The sequence below is a fragment of the Myxocyprinus asiaticus genome, chromosome 14 (genome assembly GCF_019703515.2).
Source record: "Myxocyprinus asiaticus isolate MX2 ecotype Aquarium Trade chromosome 14, UBuf_Myxa_2, whole genome shotgun sequence".
Lineage (NCBI taxonomy): Eukaryota > Metazoa > Chordata > Actinopteri > Cypriniformes > Catostomidae > Myxocyprinus > Myxocyprinus asiaticus.
In genome coordinates, this window is record NC_059357.1 from 47,657,536 (window position 1) to 47,677,198 (window position 19,663).

General features: G+C 40.9%; 1 protein-coding gene across 6 annotated transcripts in view; it reads left to right on the top strand.

Annotated features, from left to right (window-relative positions):
- Positions 1 to 19,663, top strand: part of LOC127452146 (testis-expressed protein 2-like) — a 61,114-nt gene that overhangs the window by 28,177 nt on the left and 13,274 nt on the right. For 2 of the 6 annotated variants that reach the window (XM_051717392.1, XM_051717394.1), the window contains exons 2-7: positions 8,138 to 9,725; positions 12,677 to 12,877; positions 13,621 to 13,939; positions 15,275 to 15,483; positions 15,654 to 15,797; positions 15,884 to 15,983. In XM_051717392.1, the coding sequence (XP_051573352.1) occupies positions 8,163 to 9,725; positions 12,677 to 12,877; positions 13,621 to 13,939; positions 15,275 to 15,483; positions 15,654 to 15,797; positions 15,884 to 15,983 (2,536 nt within the window). In that variant the 5' untranslated portion in view covers positions 8,138 to 8,162. Of the gene's footprint in view, positions 1 to 8,137; positions 9,726 to 12,676; positions 12,878 to 13,620; positions 13,940 to 15,271; positions 15,484 to 15,653; positions 15,798 to 15,883; positions 15,984 to 17,024; positions 17,358 to 19,663 lie in introns of all 6 variants that reach the window. The other 4 variants (XM_051717390.1, XM_051717393.1, XR_007899206.1 and 1 more) reach the window with 3 other exon arrangements.

Genomic DNA, 19,663 nt, shown 5'->3' on the forward strand with positions numbered 1-19,663 from the left:
CCAATATTTATTTTTAAAGTACCCCATGCCACATTGTTACAAGTTAAATGCTGCAGATATATGATAGTATATTTCAGTTAACAGAGATGATATTACATTTCATGGGGAACCACATTACTCTAATTTGTACCTATAGTGGCTTTTCAAAATCTGCTAAAATGACAATGAAAAAATAACTTGTGCATTTCTGCGACTGGGGTAAAATAAATGATAGAACAGCAACACGTGTGCGCACACACACACACACACACGCACACACACTCTTAGGGAACCTCAAAACTACAGCAATGTTATAAAATACTCAGAAGTCAATAATATTAGTAAACATGTTCAACTTCACCAGAAAAGGTAGATACATCGTGTTCAGTAAACACGAGTAATGTTTGATTCATTAAAGCATGACAACCAATCTAAGCTTCAACAACCCTACCAGAAAACATCTAAGCAGTATAGCAAGTGAACAACTTTGCCAAACAGATAAACATCCATCCAGACTGCTGCGATACTGTGTGACTGACTGAACACAGCGTAACTTGAGCTTCCCCAGCCAAAACACGAGAACATGAGCTAATACTTATTTTCTGTGTTTACGGACATGACGTGAAGTCACAAGGATGAATAATGTCAGCCTGCAATTTCGCTCCAAATCTGACCAGACCCAAACTTCCGTAGTCCAGCTTTAACTAATTTCCAAATCGTTATGTAGGCATTGTTTTAGGCTACTGTTGTAGGTAATGCAGCCTAAATCTTGCCAGTTAATGCGGTAATTTAATACTGGTTAACTTTAATGTAATTAAGGTTCTGCAATAATGGTAAATAACGATATATATATATATATATATATATATATATATCTCGTTAAGTAGTGTTACCATTGGGATACATGGAGATCGTGTATAATGTCACCATTTGTGGGCAGGGCTCTGTTGAGTGGTTCATAGAGGAACCCCAAGATTTGCCGTACACTACTGGTGGAGATGCTCTGGATGGTACAATCTAGACGGTACAAATCTTCCAAGAAGTGGATGGAAGAGCAGCGGTGTTTCAGGAGGGGAGTAGTGTATTAGAATATTCTGTTTCACTGGGAAATATGTCACATCATGGAAGTTAAATGGGTTGCAAATGCCATTTCATGTTGACTTTAAAAGCCAAAGTATACTTTGGTGGTCTGCGTTGGTGATCTCTCCGTGCACAGTATGCATGACGCAAATTTTGTCATCAGCACAGTCCGTGCTGATGCAGCCAAGCTTTTCTAGACACGCGGACAGTCCTCGTCTGTGTGCATCGTCGGTGCATGCACCTGCAGTTGACTGTATTAAAAGACTATCGCAAACCAGTTGTAGTATGCCGCACATTCGTATTAATTCACAGTCAGAAGAGTATATTTCAGACATACTAGCAACGCTTTCCGAAATGCACAAAAACGAATGTCTTAAGAGTGACTGGATCATCTTGGTTGGCGTTTTTTCTACAGTGTTGAGGTTTAGAGATGCAACTTCATTTCTGTTCTTATGGAACAGAAATTTCTCATTCCTTTTAGTCCCAGATCTGCACATAAACTCCTCGCTGTTTTTAATGTTTTATCTGTCCTTTAATCAGTCCTTGCCTTCTGTTTTATAGTACTGTTAAAGATTATTTAATCAGTGATAGCTAATTAAGTGATACCACTCAATATTTCAGGAACTTGTCTGATGTTATGCCATATTTATATGCAAATAAATGTCTTTTAATTTTAGATTATCTGTCACTAAAGCAAATCCTTTCGAGTCCAAACCTACACTGTCTGTATTTTGTAAGAATCTGTTCTTGAACAAGACATACACACCATCTGGGTTCATTATTTAATTGATTTAATTGATTTAATTGAAGCACTGTGACTAAATCTTGTTTTAACACTGACTCAGTCCACAAGCCTTTGATCCAGCATCTATGTGTTTGTAAATGTAATTAATTATAGTTTTGGTCCTTTTGGCACAAATTTGTCCCCAGAAGTGAGTTAAATTTCATAACTTATCTTTGGGACATTTGGAAAAAAAGTTATTTCTTAGTGATAGTGTTTGGGACAGTGTTAGTCTGACCCTGTAAAGCCTCCATCCTGCATCTAATTATTTAACGCAAAGAAGCACAGTAATCTTTAGATCAGGTGTTTTGCTTCGACATTTTAGTGTGACAGTGAGTCTGGAGTCTGAGCGCTGTTCGTATATTGCTGAGATTGACACAGAAAATTCACATTAATTGAATGAGTGCTGAATATATGCCAGAACTGCAAATCAGATCCGTAATGCTTAGACCTCTCTCTCTCTCGCTCACACACTCATTCTTCTAGGGCATGCTGGGAATAGTTCATGTCTTGATGATATCCTGTTTCACATCATTCCTTTCATTCACCATTTTTTTTTTCAACCAAATTTTTCAGTTCGTTAGGTTAAGAAATTCATAATGTATCAATAGATGGCATATATGGGTGCCTGGGTAGCTCAGCGTGTACTGACGCTGACTACCACCCCTGGAGTCACGAATTTGAATCCAGGGCGTGCTGAGCGACTCCAGCCAGGTCTCCTAAGCAATCAATTGGCCCGGTTGCTAGGGAGGGTAGAGTCACATGGGGTAACCTCCTCGTGGTCGCTATAATGTGTGGTTCTTGCTCTCGGTTGGGCGCTTGGTGAGTTGTGTGTGGATGCTGCGGAGAATAGCGTGAAGCCTCCACATGTGCTATGTCTCCGCGGTAACGCGCTCAACAAGCCACGTGATAAGATGCATGGATTGACGGTCTCAGACGCGGAGGCTCGTCCTCCACCACCCAGATTGAGGCGAGTCACTACGCCACCACGAGGACCTAGAGCGCATTGGGAATTGGGCATTCCAAATTGGAGAGGAAAAGGGGAGAAAAAAAAAATAGTTGCCATTTATTGTGATGTGAAGTTGCCTAACCAGCTGTCCATCAATAAATTAACACAGTAACACATTACAATAAGGTCGATTTGTTAACAAAATTTCACGCATAAGATATCATGAGCAAACAATTAACAATATATTTTTTTTTGTTAATTTTAGTTAATAAAAATACTATTGTTCATTGTTAGTTCATGTTAGTTTATAGTGCATTAACTAATGTTAACAAATACAACTTTGGATTTGAAAAATGTATTACATTATGTAGAAATTAACATTAACTAAGATTAATAAATGCTTCACAAGTATTGTTCATTGTTAGTTCATGTTAACTAATGTTGTTAACTGTTACCTTTTTGTAAAGTGTTTACCATTAACACTTTAGATTTGGTGTTTTACGAAAACTCAATTTTACAGACAGGAACTAAAGAATCCAATGTAATAACTTGGTCTGCCTCTGAAATGACTTTCCTTTTGGGCTAGGGGTGCACCAACACAAATTTTTGAAGACAGATGTAAGTACCAAGTACCTAGTTATAGGTCTAAAACATTAAATGATGAAACCAATGATACCTAGTACAAGTATTTACCCTCCAGTATCACGTTGATGCGAATACTACCGATTAGTATCAGTGCATCCCTGTTTTGGGCTAACATCACCTAGGCCACAAGGAATATACAGTATATTGGAATATGCAGTATAGACATTCCCTTTAACCTAAAGTCATATATATATAAAGAGTATGCACTGAGTTCATTTGAGTTCATTTGAAATAAACAGGATCGTGAAAACTAAAGCTGCTTCTGGCAGGGCTAGACATTAAGCATTGCCATGTGCTTGTCCTTAGGACTGGTAAATTGGTCATTCACTTGTCCGAGTAAAGAAGTTACTTGTCCAGAGAGGGAAAAAAAGACATTTAGGTTATTGTTAAAGGTCATGCTTCACTTTACATGTCAAAATGTCTAAAATTACAAAAGATGCCTAACCTAATAGTGTGTCTATGCAATCAACTCAATTCTCTGTGAAAGTAATGTAAACTATTGTCATATGGTAGTTATATTATGTTATGGACAGTAGTTAAATAAAGAAAATCCTCCATGGCCACCATTTACAGCAGGCATGTTCACAGTTCTGTGGAATGAGATAATTTTCCATCATGTTATTGCAGCAAGATCTACCATGCACAATATTTACAATGTCACAATATCAAAATTTCAGTAGTTGGTAGTGAAATTTGACGATTCTTGATACCAGATTTAATACCAAAACATATAAAAACACTAACTAATTTGTTAAATATTATAAAATTTTATTCAAGTTCTCAAGTAATTATTCAAGACTAGTAGACAGTCAGTAATAAAAAAAAACAGCAATGAATAGAAATAAATGAAAAAAAAAATAGAAAAAAAATACAAATTAAGAAAACGATTAAAAGATTTTGACAGCAGTATCAAGTATTCAAATACATGTTCAGAATGAAATGCAACATAAAACTACTACTGGTTTTTATTATACGATTAGCCTATAATAGATGAATAATTTTGAAAGCTAATTAAGTTATCCAGCCATTTTCTTGTTGTTTATGAACGACACACTAGAAAGCAGCATGTCTATTATGCTACACTTACACTTAAAAGTCCGACATTTTGATACAAATCTGCTTTTCCCCGATGTTTACGTTCACTCTAGACATAACTCACTGTGTTTACATGAATACCTCACCAAGACGCCATTTTGATGGAATTTTGAAATATATTTGACCATTCAGGCACGTATCTGCATTACCACAAGCATTCTCGGAGCACTTAAGCCACCTGTAAATCAAACGGCATGTGCCGTGCAGCTAGATCTCTGGATTATTTTCAACAGCAGAATAAGAGTATGAACTTTGTAATAAGTAAAACAGGCCAAGGTTATAACACAAATATAGCCGGTTATTTTTTCGTAATTGCCGTTTAAATCGGGCTACTCTTTCAGGCAGACAGTAAAATTCCCTTATTGCCCCTTCAAAAATCCAATAGTCCTAGACAAGTGGACAAGCGTTGATGTCGAGCGCTTTTCTTGCTATGTGCCCTAGTTGAGCACACTGTCTCTCAGTTCGGGAAATACTCTTGATGTGATGTCTCATCTTTTTACTGTCACTCTTTCAGTGCTTTACCCTTGACTGCTTTGATTAGCTCTAAATTCAGCATTCTCTTTTGCGTCCTCTTTCTTTTCCCTGCAGTTAGAATGCTTCAGATGCCACTCTTCCCAATGCAGCTCTTCAAAGTCTGTTTATTTTATATTTTTAATACATTGTCAGTCAGTACAAAGAGATGAATTGATAGATGTTGAAAACGAACTCAAATTGCCAAGTGTAATTAGTGGGATTATGGCATGATTAATTGCTGTGGTATTTAGATGATGGGAATAAGGCTAAATAATTGCAAAACATTACTTGTGTGTAGCCAACCATGATAGCAGGATGTTGAGACATGATTATTTAAATGTGTTTTGGAATTGTTATAATTTTTTTAATAACCATTAAGTTCTCCTCCCTGTGGATTTGAGGCCAGCTGTCCTTTAGGAGAACTGTTAACAGCAATGCTCTCTTGAACTCACTTTTAAACTAAATTAATTTGTCTTTTCCTCTGACGTGGAGAACAGAAAATCAGAGTTTGTCTGAGAAATAGTGCCATAGTTGACCATAATAAATGAGAGCGTCTGTCTGTACATGGTTGCTCCACATAGAGCTTTGAGAAGAAAAGGGTTATCTGGGTACGTGTTTGGCCCTCATGAGACCTGCTTTAATTAAAATGCTGCAACAGTTGTTTGTATCTATAGAAAATAGGGATGGGCACGAGTACTTGAGTACTCGGGTACTCGGACGTGGCAGCAATGATCGATCATGAAAATGATGATCGTTAGTGATCACGCATGATGTGACTTTTCTCTTCATTCGAAATCCAGTGACAGTTACCTGACAACTAAACACAAACGTGTCAAAGAGGGAGCTTATTTTTAATTTTGAGATTGATTACGTTGTGACTTTGAGGGGTACATTGATTATCAGAGACTTCTCATGGCAAACAAACTGATACGATGCTGCAATGCTATCGTAACGATAACCAAAACAAAGAGAGCGTAATTCTCTGTCTCTGCAAAATGTTTGCTAAACACGCTTTATTATCATTTAATGTAAGAACTTTGACTCGTTAATGGATATTATTTAATAAAAGTGAATGATTGTCACTGACTAAACCTCCCTGCCCTGCATGACGTAACACACACCTGCATTTCGACGAAATGAATGAAGATTTCCACTCAAGTTTCCAAGTTAGATATCCGATATAAAGTGTCATTCCGTTGCTCTTTCGTCAGTTGAAAGGTGGAAATTCAGACACTCTGAGTTGAATGGAATGCTTCATGAATCACAGCAACAACAATACAGAGCATCGCGGCTTTCCTTACAAGAGCGAACATTTGGGGGGACACACACACACACACACACACACACACACACACACACACACTTACACATACACACCAGGCGTGTGTGGCAGTGTACAGCATGCGAGTGTTTCAAACAGCTAGACAGAGCGCAGTTAAATGGAACACAATGCAGCATCTTCAAAACTGAACTTCAACTTAACATGCATATTAAAATGCAGTGGTTATGGCGTCTCCTGTTATTTGAAAATAGACGGTTCAGACAGTCACTAAAAAAACTGGTGCGCACTTACTAAGATTGCTATGGTAACCTGAAGGAAGAACAGACAGATGCACGTTGTGCACATTCTTTCAGAGTTGGGCAGCGAATCTTCACATAATGACAAAATATGATGCATTATATTTTCATTATGCAATCTTTTGTACATTTTGTAACATACTATTTTATAACAGCCTATAATAATGAATAGACGATACACTGAGACGCAATGCAGCACCCATAGACGTTTTCAGACATGTTATTATATATACAGTTATGAACATGTAATTGCCCCTTGAGTACTCGAGTAATTAGTCCGAGTACTTGAGTAGACAAAATGATCCCTAATAGAAAATCATTCGTTTACTGCACTTTTTGAGGTTTTTGCTCCTTAAAAAGATGCTTAGACCAGTTTGTACCAGCTTGAATTTTTAAGATGGCCTTAACTGGTTTGAGATGGGCAATGCTAGTCTGTTCCTGGCATGAACTCCTGGATATTGTTACAGATAAACTAACTTGTGGCCAGCCAAAATGGCATGAATTTGCTGGTAACAAGTAATAGTTTTAATGAGTCATTTAAGCCAATCACCAGTTGAACCAGTGTATATCAGATAAAAAATGTGCTCGTGTGTGCTCGACTCCAATGCTCAAGTTCAAAAGTCATCGCTCCGCTCCTCGCTTATGAGTGAGAGTGATGTTGGAGTGGAGTGGTGGCATGCCTTAATAAAAAGTGAAAGCACTCAGCCATCCACCGTTTCACCTTAATAAAAAACGTAATAAACCATAATAATTATTTCACCTTAATAAAATCACTAACAGTAACAAAGGCTGTCTTTCCTAATGCCTCCTACACACTACACGACTTTCAAAGACATCGGATTGTGGTACCGTTCTTATTTCACAACTGTCTGTCTTGTCATGGAAGTCGTAGGGTTTTCAAATTACACGAGGAATCGGATACGGGTGAACACATTACAAAACATTTCACTATTGACGAATCCCCGATGACTCTGCCTGGACTCCAAATTGCGTTTCACAACAGAGTACATGCAAGAAGTGATATGAGATACGAAAACAAATGCATGATCATATGTTATGCATTTCCTCCTACTGAAAAATCTACCTATTTGCTTACCTGATAGTCCAAGAGAATTGCCAATTTCAACACTTCTCTTTCTCCACCCGGTTTGAGGAAACATCAAATAGGCACTGGTGCTCCTGCCAATGTTCCACTAATTTTTCCTCCATTTCTTTGGTCCAATGAGACTTTCTTGATACCGCAGCCATGCTAGTTGATGTTCTGTTGCAGGTACATCAGGACTCCTCCCACTGAAACTTACCGTGCCCCGTTTCTTGCTCTCTCATTGGCTGTAGGTCAACGCTGCAGTTGTATTCAGTCAAAACAACACCCCCCCCCCCCCCATGTAGGGGTATGACATAATCATGTATGGCACAAATAACAAAACTGCAGTTTTACTTTAAAACATGCTCCACTCCGCTCATATGCTCTGGTGTATATGTATTGTATGTAACCTGTCTCTTTTTTGTACCCACAGGAAGTGAGCTCTTTTGAGTGGTGCCATGACCAGTCAGGGAGGTGGCCATGCAGACACTCTGAAGCCCCTGTCTTCCACCTCTTCTTCTCGGCCCTCCACTGCCCCAAAGTTACAGGTGCAGCGCTCGCTCTCCCGAGATACCATTACCATACACTTTTCTGCCAAAGGAAATGAGGAAGAGGAGGAGGAAGAGGAGCTCTATAGGCTAGCCGTTTCCCCTTCCAACCTGGAAACTGAAGATGAGAGTGTAGTCACAGCTCAGGAGGCCAGCGAAGAGCTTCTCTTGGAAGGGTTAGTGGCAGATATGGGTACAGGGGTGTCATCCCCCTCAGTGTCCCAAACCCACAGCTCTGCCCTGGCTATCCAGAACCCCTCCATCAGCCTATCTTGCTCATCCACTTCTAGTCCTGTTAGCTCCTCATGGCCCTTAGAACAAAAGTCAACTCCCCTTTTACCTTCTACCCATTCAGCCTCTTCCAGCTCGTCCCCAGCCAAGGCTTCTGCCCCACTCTCGAAACCCTTGTTCAGCCTGGTCAAGTCCCTTTCTACTGAGGTGGAATCTCGGGAGGCTCCCATGGTTGCCCCCCAGGCAATGAGGCATCGTCATTTGATGAAGACACTGGTTAAGTCTTTGTCCACTGACACGGCCCGACCTGAACAGGAGGCTTCATCTACTCATCGGCCCCCAGATTCCCGACTCAACCTACACCTTTTCAAATCTTTTGCCCAACCTCGTGTTCCAGCTATCAGTGGAGACTCCAAAACTGCTCCCTCATCCCCCCTCTCCTCACCTGAAGGGCGCTCTTTTTTCAAGGTTCAGGAGGTAGAGGCACGTATTGAAGACACAAAGCGCCGCCTGTCGGAGGTCATGTATGAGCCCCTTCAGCTGCTCAGCAAAATTATTGGCGAGGAACCTGGTGGCGTCAACACAAACACTTACACCTCTACAACAACTGGGGTTTCCTACCGATCCAGAAACCTTTCTGCCAGTGCCTCTGAACTCTCCAACCTGTCTGCTCTCAATGGTCCCTCAGAAAGCAACAACAACTACTGCATCAAGGAAGAGGAAGACCTGGAGGGGGATAGTCTTCTAGATGGGGCAACTGTTGAGTTGCGTTTGCAAAGGACACCCTCTCTGGGCTTGAACAGATGTTTCATGTCGACCCTTGCCCGTCAGGAAGATGAAGAGTTCTGTGAGCTCTACACTGAAGACTTTGAGCTATGTACTGACACAGAGCTGGATGGAGAAGAGCCTCATTCATCCCAGGTCCGACGAGGAAGTACAGAAGGATGCAGTGAGGAACCAACTGAAGGAGGGGAGGAGGAAGAGGAAGAAGATGAGCCTCCAGGGGTACCCCACAACGGACTGATTCTTCTTATATCTATAGTTTATGGTTACTTTGTGTTGCCACTGCCTACCTATGTGCGTTGGGTGTTAATGGGAGTGGCAGCAGGTTTCATGCTGGCGATACTGATGGTGTGGTTGTCCACAAGACGCAGACCTTCATGGCGCCATCATGGCAGCTGGAGCAGGAGAGAGCAATGGAACAGGATTCCTCTGGATATCAAAGAACCAGTCATCTACAAGGTGGGTCTCACCCTGCTAGCAAAGATGATTCTGGTACTGTAGTTAAGGGTACAGTTTCAGGGTTCAGATCTCACACAGATTACCAGTATTTCTTCCCATCCACTGTGCAAGGCTATCTTTAAAAACTGCAATAGAAATACTCCTGTCATTTCCCTGTATAACAGCAGCAAAATAACAGCTCGACTGACTTGCTATAGTTAGTAAACAGTGTTTCAACAAACATTCAGTAGACTTTCAGTAGCCTATATATAGATCTTTATTAATGACCTTTTAATGAACTGATGTTCTCAACAATAATGTAAGTAGGTCATTAATAGAGATCTATATACAGGCTACTGGAAGTCTACTGAATGTTTGTTGAAACACTGTTTACTAGCTATAGCAAGCCAGTTGATAAGTCACTTGTAGTCAGTTAAATATCTACTTGGGACCATCAAAATAAAGTGTTACCCAGGACACAAATGATTAAGTGCATGCGATTATGACAATGGATAGAAATATATTAAAGATCCACAAAAATATAAAATGAAAATATCTGAAAAGATGTTAAAGCTGAAGAATGTAACTGTTTTTGTGTTAAAATACTTTCTCCTATAACAGATTAATATGCAGAGACAGCCATAAGTAAACCATTCACAGATTAATTTTCTTGAAAACTGTAAACAGTTTGTTTTGAGCAACTGTCTCAAGAAAGCCAACAACATTGACTCGACCAATGGCTTGAGTTGGGGGTGGTGGTATCTGTTCGATCAATGGCAAAAGGGGGTGTATTCAGAAAGCTGTTTTGAAAAGAATGTTTATTTTTGGAATTCTGTTTGGTGGCACTAGTGACGCTGAAATTACATACTTCAGCTTTTAAGTATACTGTCTAAATGTGGTAGAGCCTAGGCAGTACCTTTTAAAATTCAGTCCTTTTCATTTGAACCTCGATAGATGAGTCATGTCTCCAATTAAATGGTTTGACTGAAAAAGTATGTTCATCTTTTGTAATGTATGATGCAGCTGTGTTGTTACAGGCAGTTATGCTGAGCATCATCTCATTGTGCCTGATCTGTGTAATATTATCAGGCCTGGCTTTTGCATTTGACTATGTGTCCTTCAGCCAACAAAGCCAGGACAGTCCTCTCTCTCTCTACTTATTTATATTACAGTGCTGTGATTAATTTGTTCATTTGGGCCCTGCTGTCTGAGCTACATTAACTACTGGTCTCATCAAGCAATGCACTTCAGGGGTGTTTTTGTCCATTCTGGTTTTTAGGGGCCAAGCACTGAAGGAAATTTGGCACACTGATTGGGGAGGGTCTGAAAAGACTCGAGACCAATTTAGGGGTCTGCAACTAAAACTCTAGTGGCACCAACTGCTCAAAATTAATTTATCAACACTATAATTACAAAACACATTTGTCAAAACTATAACTACAAAATCAATCCAACAGGTTAAATGCTAAAAACCACTAACATTTAAGCAAAATCAAACACTATTTTCAAAAATACAGTATATCTAATCTAATTAAAATTTTGTCTTCAGATACACTATATTGCCAAAAGTATTCGCTCACCCATCCAAATAATTGAATTCAGGTGTTCCAATCACTTCCATGGCCACAGGTGTATAAAATGAAGCACCTAGGCATGCAGACCGCTTCTACAAACATTTGTGAAAGAATGGGCCGCTCTCAGGAGCTCAGTGAATTCCAGCGTGGTACTGTGATAGGATGCCACCTGTGCAACAAGTCCAGTTGTGAAATTTCCTCGCTACTAAATATTCCACAGTCAACTGTCAGTGGATTATAACAAAGTGGAAGCAATTGGGAATGACAGCAACTCAGCAACAAAGTGGTAGGCCACGTAAAATGACATCACAATTAGTGCAATGTTAGATACACAAATGAGCCAAAACATTATGACCACTTGCCTAAAATGCTGTTGGTCCTCCACGTGCCACTAAAACAAAACCGACCTGCCAAGGCATGGACTCTGTAGAACCCCTGAAATTGTCCTGTGATATCTGGCAGCAGATCCTTCAAGTCCTGTAAGTTGCGAGGTGGAGCCGCCATGGATCGGACTTGTTGGGCCAGCACATCCCACAGATGCTCAATCGGATTGAGATCTGGGGTATTTGGAGGCCAGAGCAACACCTTGAACTCTTCATCAAATTGACGTCCACATGAATGGTAAGACCCAGGGTTTCCCAGCAGAACATTGCCCAGAGCGCTCCCTCCCCTGGCTTGTTGTCTTCCAACAGTGCATCCTGGTGCCATCACTTCCCCAGGTAAACAGCGCACGTACATGGCCGTCCACGTGATGTAAAAGAAAACGGGACTCATCGTGCCAGGCGACCTTCTTCCTTTGCTCCAGTGTCCAATTCCAATGCTCGCATGCCCATTGTAGGTGCTTTGATGGTGGACAGGGGGTCATATTGGGCACTCTGACCGGTCTGCGGCTATGCAGCCCCATATGCAGCAGGTGTGTTGTGACACATTCCTCCTGTAAACATCATTAACATTTTCTGTGACTTGTGCCACAGTAATCCTTTGGTGTTTCAGACCAGACGGGATAGCCTTCATTGCCCTCACATATCGATGAGCCTTGGGTGCCCAACACCCTGTCACTCCTCGGACCACTGTTGGTAGGTACTCAACACTGCTGACCGGGAGCACCTCACAAGCCTTGTAATTTCAGAGATGCTCTGACCCAGTTGTCTGGCCATAACAATTTGGCCATCGTCAAAGTCTCTCAGGTCTTTACTCCTGCCCATTTCTCCTGCATTTAACACATTGACTACTAGAACTTATTGTTCGCTTACCATCTAATCTACAAAGACCTTGACATGTGGCCTTGAGATGAGCAACATTATTTGCTTCAACTTCATATATACTGTATACAGTACATATATTGCTTGGTTGGGATATATTTTGTAAAATGTCTGGATATGTGTTCTTGTGTGCCAGGGATGGATGAATGAGATTTACAGCTATGACCCAGAGATGTATCACGCCACACTCACTCACTCTGTGTACATGCGTCTGGAGGGATCCGTCCTGCGACTGTCCAAACCCAACCGCAACATCCCTCGCCGGGCAACCTTCAACGAGCCCAAAACTGATGTCACCTACATCAGCCAGAAAATATATGACCTCACCAACAGTAAGGTGGGAGATTTCTTAATATAATAATATTTTTTCATATAATAAATAAATAAAAAGGTAATATTAGAGGTCGACGATTTATCAGTTTTGCCTATTAATTGGTGCCGATAGCTACCGAGAACTATCGGTTATTGGCAGAAATTTACGCTGATAGATTTTTTTCCCCCCCTTGCCCATCGTAAGAGGGTTCTGGAGTATGACCGCAGCCTCTGGAGGTGAGATATAAACAATCACTCTTTGTAGCCTCTATATCTGTGCCCATCACAGTAAGGAAGTTTTCTTAGAAAGACAAGCCATTTAATAAATCGATTTTAAAAACTGTTTGCCTATTATTCGTTTATCTGCTTTTTCCACCATATTAGTTATCAGTATTAGCAAAATCAAATATCAGTCGACCTCTAGTTGATATGGTGAGCCTGACAAGATTCCTTCAAAAAAAATTATATGCATCCATTGCTGTAATTATTTTGATGAAATCTAGATGATGTGGATGGTATAAAATAACTTTTATGTAGTTTGTTATATTTTTATATTTGAGCTGCCATGTTGTAAAAATCAATTCTGTTCTCTGAGCAAGTAGGACAAGTATGAAATTAATTTGTTGTCATCCGTATCAGTTTCCAATATGCACAGCTGTGGTCTTCCTTCAAGTCAAATCTGTGAAAAACCTTTACATTTTAATGTACAGACTGGAGTATGAAACATGCTAATTAAGGATGTTTTTCAATTCTGCTTTTATATTACAGATCTACCTGGTGCCTCAAGGCCTGGCCAGGAAACGGGTGTGGAATAAGAAATATCCCATCTGCATTGAGCTGGCCAAGCAGGATGACTTCATGGCCAAAGCCCAGGGAGACCAGACTGAGGCTGTTGAGGAGAAGCCCCCTGCTGCACGAGACAGGACTGAGACAGAGGGCACGAGTGAGGAACCAAAGAGAGCACACACAGAGCCGGTGCTGTATCTGTTTGGGAGGACAGGAAGAGATAAAGAGGAATGGTTCAGAAGAATGCTGTTTGCATCCAAACTGAAGTCTGAAGGCAAGAAGCCCTCAGGCCGGCCTACCAGTAAGAGTGAAATTCAGATGAAGCTCATGTGTGAATGGCACATGTTCAGTTGTTTCAATAAGATATAGTGTGATTGTACAGATGTACTGTAGACCTTAGCAGAGGTGTATAGGAACGAAGTACAAATGTTTCATTACACCATCAGAAAAATGTGCGAAAATCTTACCTTAAAGGCAAAAGTATACTTCCGTTGTCCGCATTGCCGATTGTCCACACACCGTATGCGTGACGCAAATTTCGTTATCAGCACAGTCTGAGCAGACTGTCCAGATTTCCTCAACATGCGGACAGTCCTCGTCTGTGCGCATCATCAGCCCATGTGCCTGCCTTTGACTTTACTGAAGAGTATCAAAGCAGTTGTAGTGCGCATGCATTGAATGCAGTCATATTCACTCGCAACGCGGTCGACCGGGCGCGATCTGATCCAGAACGCAGAAATATTTTGTATACTCAGTCCTTTAGAGGTACAACAGCTTGTCACTGGGGAAGTCCCCTCAAAGGTTCACCCACTGCACCCTCTATATGTCAATCAGAATGTATTTGTAACTTGTCTGGCCTTAAAGGGTACATATTGACCCCATTTCCACCTGGTATTAAGATGTGTTTCAGGTGAACCGATCACATGTGGTCAGCCCTAAATACAGGTCTAGACGGCATCTACATCACATCCATATCACATTTCAGGTGTAAATGCTAATCTGTCAATCAACCGCTGCACTAAAACAAGTTTAAACTGCAGATTACAAGTGGCTTGAAAAGGAAATAACCGTCAGATCGGAAAATGAAAAAAAGCAGATACATACACAGTCACAACAGCTTCACAGATCTTCTATATAGTGTCTGATATCAATACAGATGACAAGCACGAACACCTGTTTTTTCACGCTTTCTTTGTCTTTTCTGACTTTGTTGCGCTTTAATATCATGCAATAACACGATGACATAGTGACTGATGTATGTCGTCATGAAACAGAGACCCTCCCCTCCAAATCTGAACACAAATGGTCACAGGAGATACATTTAAGCAACCAGGTGTAAACAGCGATGTGTCTCACCTGAAAACATGTGATCAGATCACCCGAGACGCATTGTAATACCAGGCGGAAACGGGGCCATTAGTACCTTAATGTGTAAAGAGGGTAAAGTAGGTGTACCTTTTATTGTACTGCCCCAGTGACGAGCTGTACCCCTAGAGCCCAAAGTATACTTCATGCGTCCGTGTTGCGGATCGTTCCGCACACCATATGTGTGGCGTACATTTTGTTATAATCCAGTCCACATGGCGTGACCGTGCGTTGATGCTGTAAACCGAATTATCATCTTCTCTCTCAGCAGGTTGTTTGTCTCATAGTCGCAGCAGCAGTCATGGCAGTCTTGATGAAGTTCTCCAGTCTCATCCCAGACAGAAAGATCTTGGTGCTAGTGTCAAACAGAAAGTTCTTGAATACAACGTCTACATGGCCAAATATATCAGCCAGTCCACAGGCAGCCCCGTCACAAGCCCTGTGCAGAGTGCTGGGAGCAGCCCGGGAACTGTTAAGAAGGTCCAAAACATCTCACAACATTCATCTTAGTGAAGGATCTAGTCTTTAATCTAAGCCTAATAGCAATTAAACCCATCAGTGTCAAGTAACTGGGTGGTTATAGCATAGACACTACAGCATAGCCCTCTAACACTTATTTCTGAAGAACCGTTTCCTGTTGTTCCTTATAGTTACCAGCCAGTCGCGTGCCAGAGGCGGAGTCTGAGGCCTGGGTCAATGCACTCTTGGGTCGCATCTTCTGGGACTTCCTTGGGGAGAAATACTGGGCAGATGTGGTTTCCAAAAAGATCCAGAAGAAGCTGAGTAAGATCAGGGTGAGAACAATCAGATACCTATCAGGCCAGACAGACTGACTGAGTGTTTCATTCAAAACAGTAACTTTATGTTTTGATTGTTACAGCTGCCATACTTCATGAATGAGTTGACCCTCACCGAGCTCGACATGGGCATTTCTATTCCTAAGATCCTCAGCTCCTCCAAACCATCTGTAGATCACAGAGGTAAGACCTGGTCCAGGCCCTGGGCTTGCTCCATGCTCCTGGTTTATGTTTCTGTATTATTAGTGTTGTTTGGCAAGTCAAATATCACTATTACTATTGCTCATATTTAAGCTAACTTTAAAACTTCAGCATGTAACTTGTCCTACACGCTTGTGCTACGGACATGAGTGATACCTTAACTCGTTGAGGAGAGGTGTACTGTTACTTTTCTGTGCAAAGTAAGGTTTTTAACAAACCTTACTTTGAAAATTAAAACATAATGATAATTTTAACATTTCAGGGCTTTTGTTTACAAAAACTAATGAAAACTAAATGGAGCATTTAAATCTTGTAAAGATCCTCATATCTTTGACAATATCAGCCTACATTAGAAAACAATGGCCAATCGGAGAACAAATTGAGAATGCTGACACACAGCTGTATAGAACCAAACACATTCATGATATATACATGTGTGCAGGTTCAGCGGCGCTTCACATCATCAATTTTACGAGCACTACAGACCCTGAACAGATGAGACGCGCCTGTTTAACACTTCAAGAATAGTGAATTAAAGCACATTTTTCTGTGCATTTTCTTTGAAGGTTCGTTTTTCATCATTGATTTCTCTATTCTTTAAAAAGATTGTGCATATGAGCTGACACTACTTCTGCAACAACTGCTGTGATATTTCTACATCTGTAGAATTAACCACACACCACCGCAGCTAAGCAATTTGCATCAATACATTTGATTGAATGAGATGCATTCAAATATGCTCACCTATACTCTGCAGGTTCATGTTTTGGAAAGACTGAACTATGGCAAGAAAAACTTAAACATCTTGGCCCGGTCTGGATCTAACTGACGAGAGCTGAATGCTATTGCACGCTGCTGAGTTTTGCACAGAGAGCACTCTGATAATAACTTTTATTATCGTAAAATGCAGAGCAGTCCAGTCCAAAATTAAGATGAAAAGCTTTGCCTTCATGACTGTTACACTGAGTCGAGATTTATCTGGTGTCCATGCTGCATTCATTAATGAGAACACATGCTCCACAGATGCAGATGTCACAGGCAGGCATAAAACAAACTCCACGACCTTGGCTAAGACTCCAAAGTTGATTGTCTTGCTCTCCAGCTCATGAAAACGTCTGTCCATCTATCAGACATGACCGTATTGTTCATGTTCCACTCAGTGATGCGACGAGTGACAATGTTTTTCGCCCAAGCCCACTCATCAAAGAGCATGGTTTCATCAATCAAACTGAGAGCAGGGATTCTGGAGTAGAAGTGTTCGAGGCTGCTCTGAATGTCTTTCCACTCTGGGATGTCTCTCAGAAGGGCCCACTCAAGTTTTTCTGTGTTCTCCATTGAGCGGCTCCAATTTTGGAGGTAATCCACCGATACTAAATAAAAGTTTCTTACTGCACAAAAGAAATCATCCGCTCCCATGTCACCAGCTTCAACCAGGGCATCCAACTGCTTTTTAATGTCAGAGGTTATGAATGGTAACTCCAGCCTGGCCTGCAAGACTTTTCTCAGGTCATGAATGTGCAAAGCCACTTCTGTGGCTGATATGTGGTCTTGCTCTACTGTCTCCAGTGCATGATTAAAAGTGGCTGTTTGCTTGAATGCGAAGCCAATCCAAAGTTTAGTGCAGGGATCACTGAAAATGTCTCTTAGAAACTTCTAGAGGGCATTTTTCTTGAGAAAGAAAGTATGCATGCAGACCATTGAAAATGAGTAGTATTCTTTCAAGAGCTGGACCAAGAGAGAGGAAAAGTGTGTTGCCATGCTGCAGTAATTTCTGATAGTCCAGTTGCACAAAAGCGAGTATGTTGCATATGATGGCTTCAGATTTGGTGCAGGCAGAAGAAAATTTCAGATCATACAGTTTCTTGATCAATTTCGTAGTGCAGTGAGCTGACCGAAAACTATGGCCGTGCACAACAGAATAAGCAAAAAGTCCTTCACTTGTGTGTACCTTGTCAGATTCGGAACTTTGCCTCACAAAAAAAATCGCTACTTACGGCACACTTACTTTTGACAGCATCCACATGCTTTTTTGTATGAATGTGCTGCTCGATGTCGGTGCAGCCTCCATGGGCGATGGAAAAGTGGGCTCCACAAATCTCACACCTCACTTTACTAGGCTCTGTCTGTGACTCCTTTTTTAGAAATATAAACTCTTTTTGAAGATCCTCATTAAATGTACATGCATGCATTTACATTTACATGTAAATGTAATTGACATTTTTCCAGCCGCAATTTCTTCTGTGTGCTCTTTCAAACTGACTCTTCAATCAGTTCACTAACTGGACATCTATTGATAGGGGATTGTGATTGGATAGTTTAATCCAATCATGTACTTCAAATAACACAGTGTGATTTTATTGGTTTTACAAGCTGTATCCTTGGCTACTTTGATTAGAATACTCACGTGACAGAGAAATTTTAGTAGAGGGGAAATACGGGACAAAACACAATTTTGTTCAGAATAAGTCAGGACACTAGAAAAAGTGCTTAAATACAGGACTGTCCCAGGAAAAACGGGATGTCTGGCCAACCTACTTAGTCAGTTTGATTACTCCGTGTGTGGCATCTCTTGACTCTATTTCCCAGCTCTAGTGTAGCAGTAATCTGAGTGATTACGGAGTGAGAGACAATTCCAGATGTCTTCAAAGAAACTCAAGCTCAAACTTTTAACTTCACTGGAATGAATGAAAACTTGCATGTTAGTTTTGAATGATACACAGGCAGAGTGATACAAACAGTAAAGCGTCCCAGTGCTGATGGTCTGAGCTATCAGCATTCATCGAACGCCTCTCGTCCAATCAGATTCGAGGACCAGAACTAACTGTTGTATAATATATAATAATTCATCATACTTGAAACCCATAAGTCTAGTGATAAATTACTGTTTTACTGGTTTTTGACTGGTTTAATATAAAAATCCATGTAATTTGGTTTATTTACGATATGTGTTTGTCTGGTTAACATTGTAACATTCACATACTGTATCTTGTGTACTTTGTTTTCAAGCAAGATACAGAATGTGACCACTACAGTGTTGAGAAGACACATACATGTTGCAAATAAATTAAATTTGGTTGACACTACTGAGGTTAATTAACCTTAGTAAAAGTAAAACTGGCAGAGCCTCAACTCCTGTTCACCCGGTTTATTTGAGCCAAACTTCATGTAGTACAGATTTGGTAGTAAGCAGTAACAGATGGGTAAGTTTCCCTATCCAAAGTCAGATGGGAAGAGTGTTGGGAATCTGTTTATGGTGTAATGTCCAGTAATGATGGAGCATCACCCCTACAGTGAGTGCTCACCTCACATACAGACAGTGTGTGTGTGTGTGTGTGTGCGTGATGGTGAATGTCCAGACTCCTGCCAGTCTATTAAACTACTCGCTCGTCATGTAGGAAGAGACCCGCTGAGCTCAGAGGATCAGTGTGTCTCTCAGCCAATCGGAGTAGAGCATTCTCAAGAACTGACCTTTAACTTGCTCAGGAGGAAGTGTGTGTCATGATGGCATGGCTTTCAAGAGATGCAGGGGTTCATTACGTCTCCTGCATGAATTAAATCAGTGCAAACTCACAAAGGGTGCAGACTACTGACAGTGTGCTGTTGGGATATAATGTGTAAATCATAAAACAATGCATTGCTTGTCTTCAAAGGTGAATAAAATG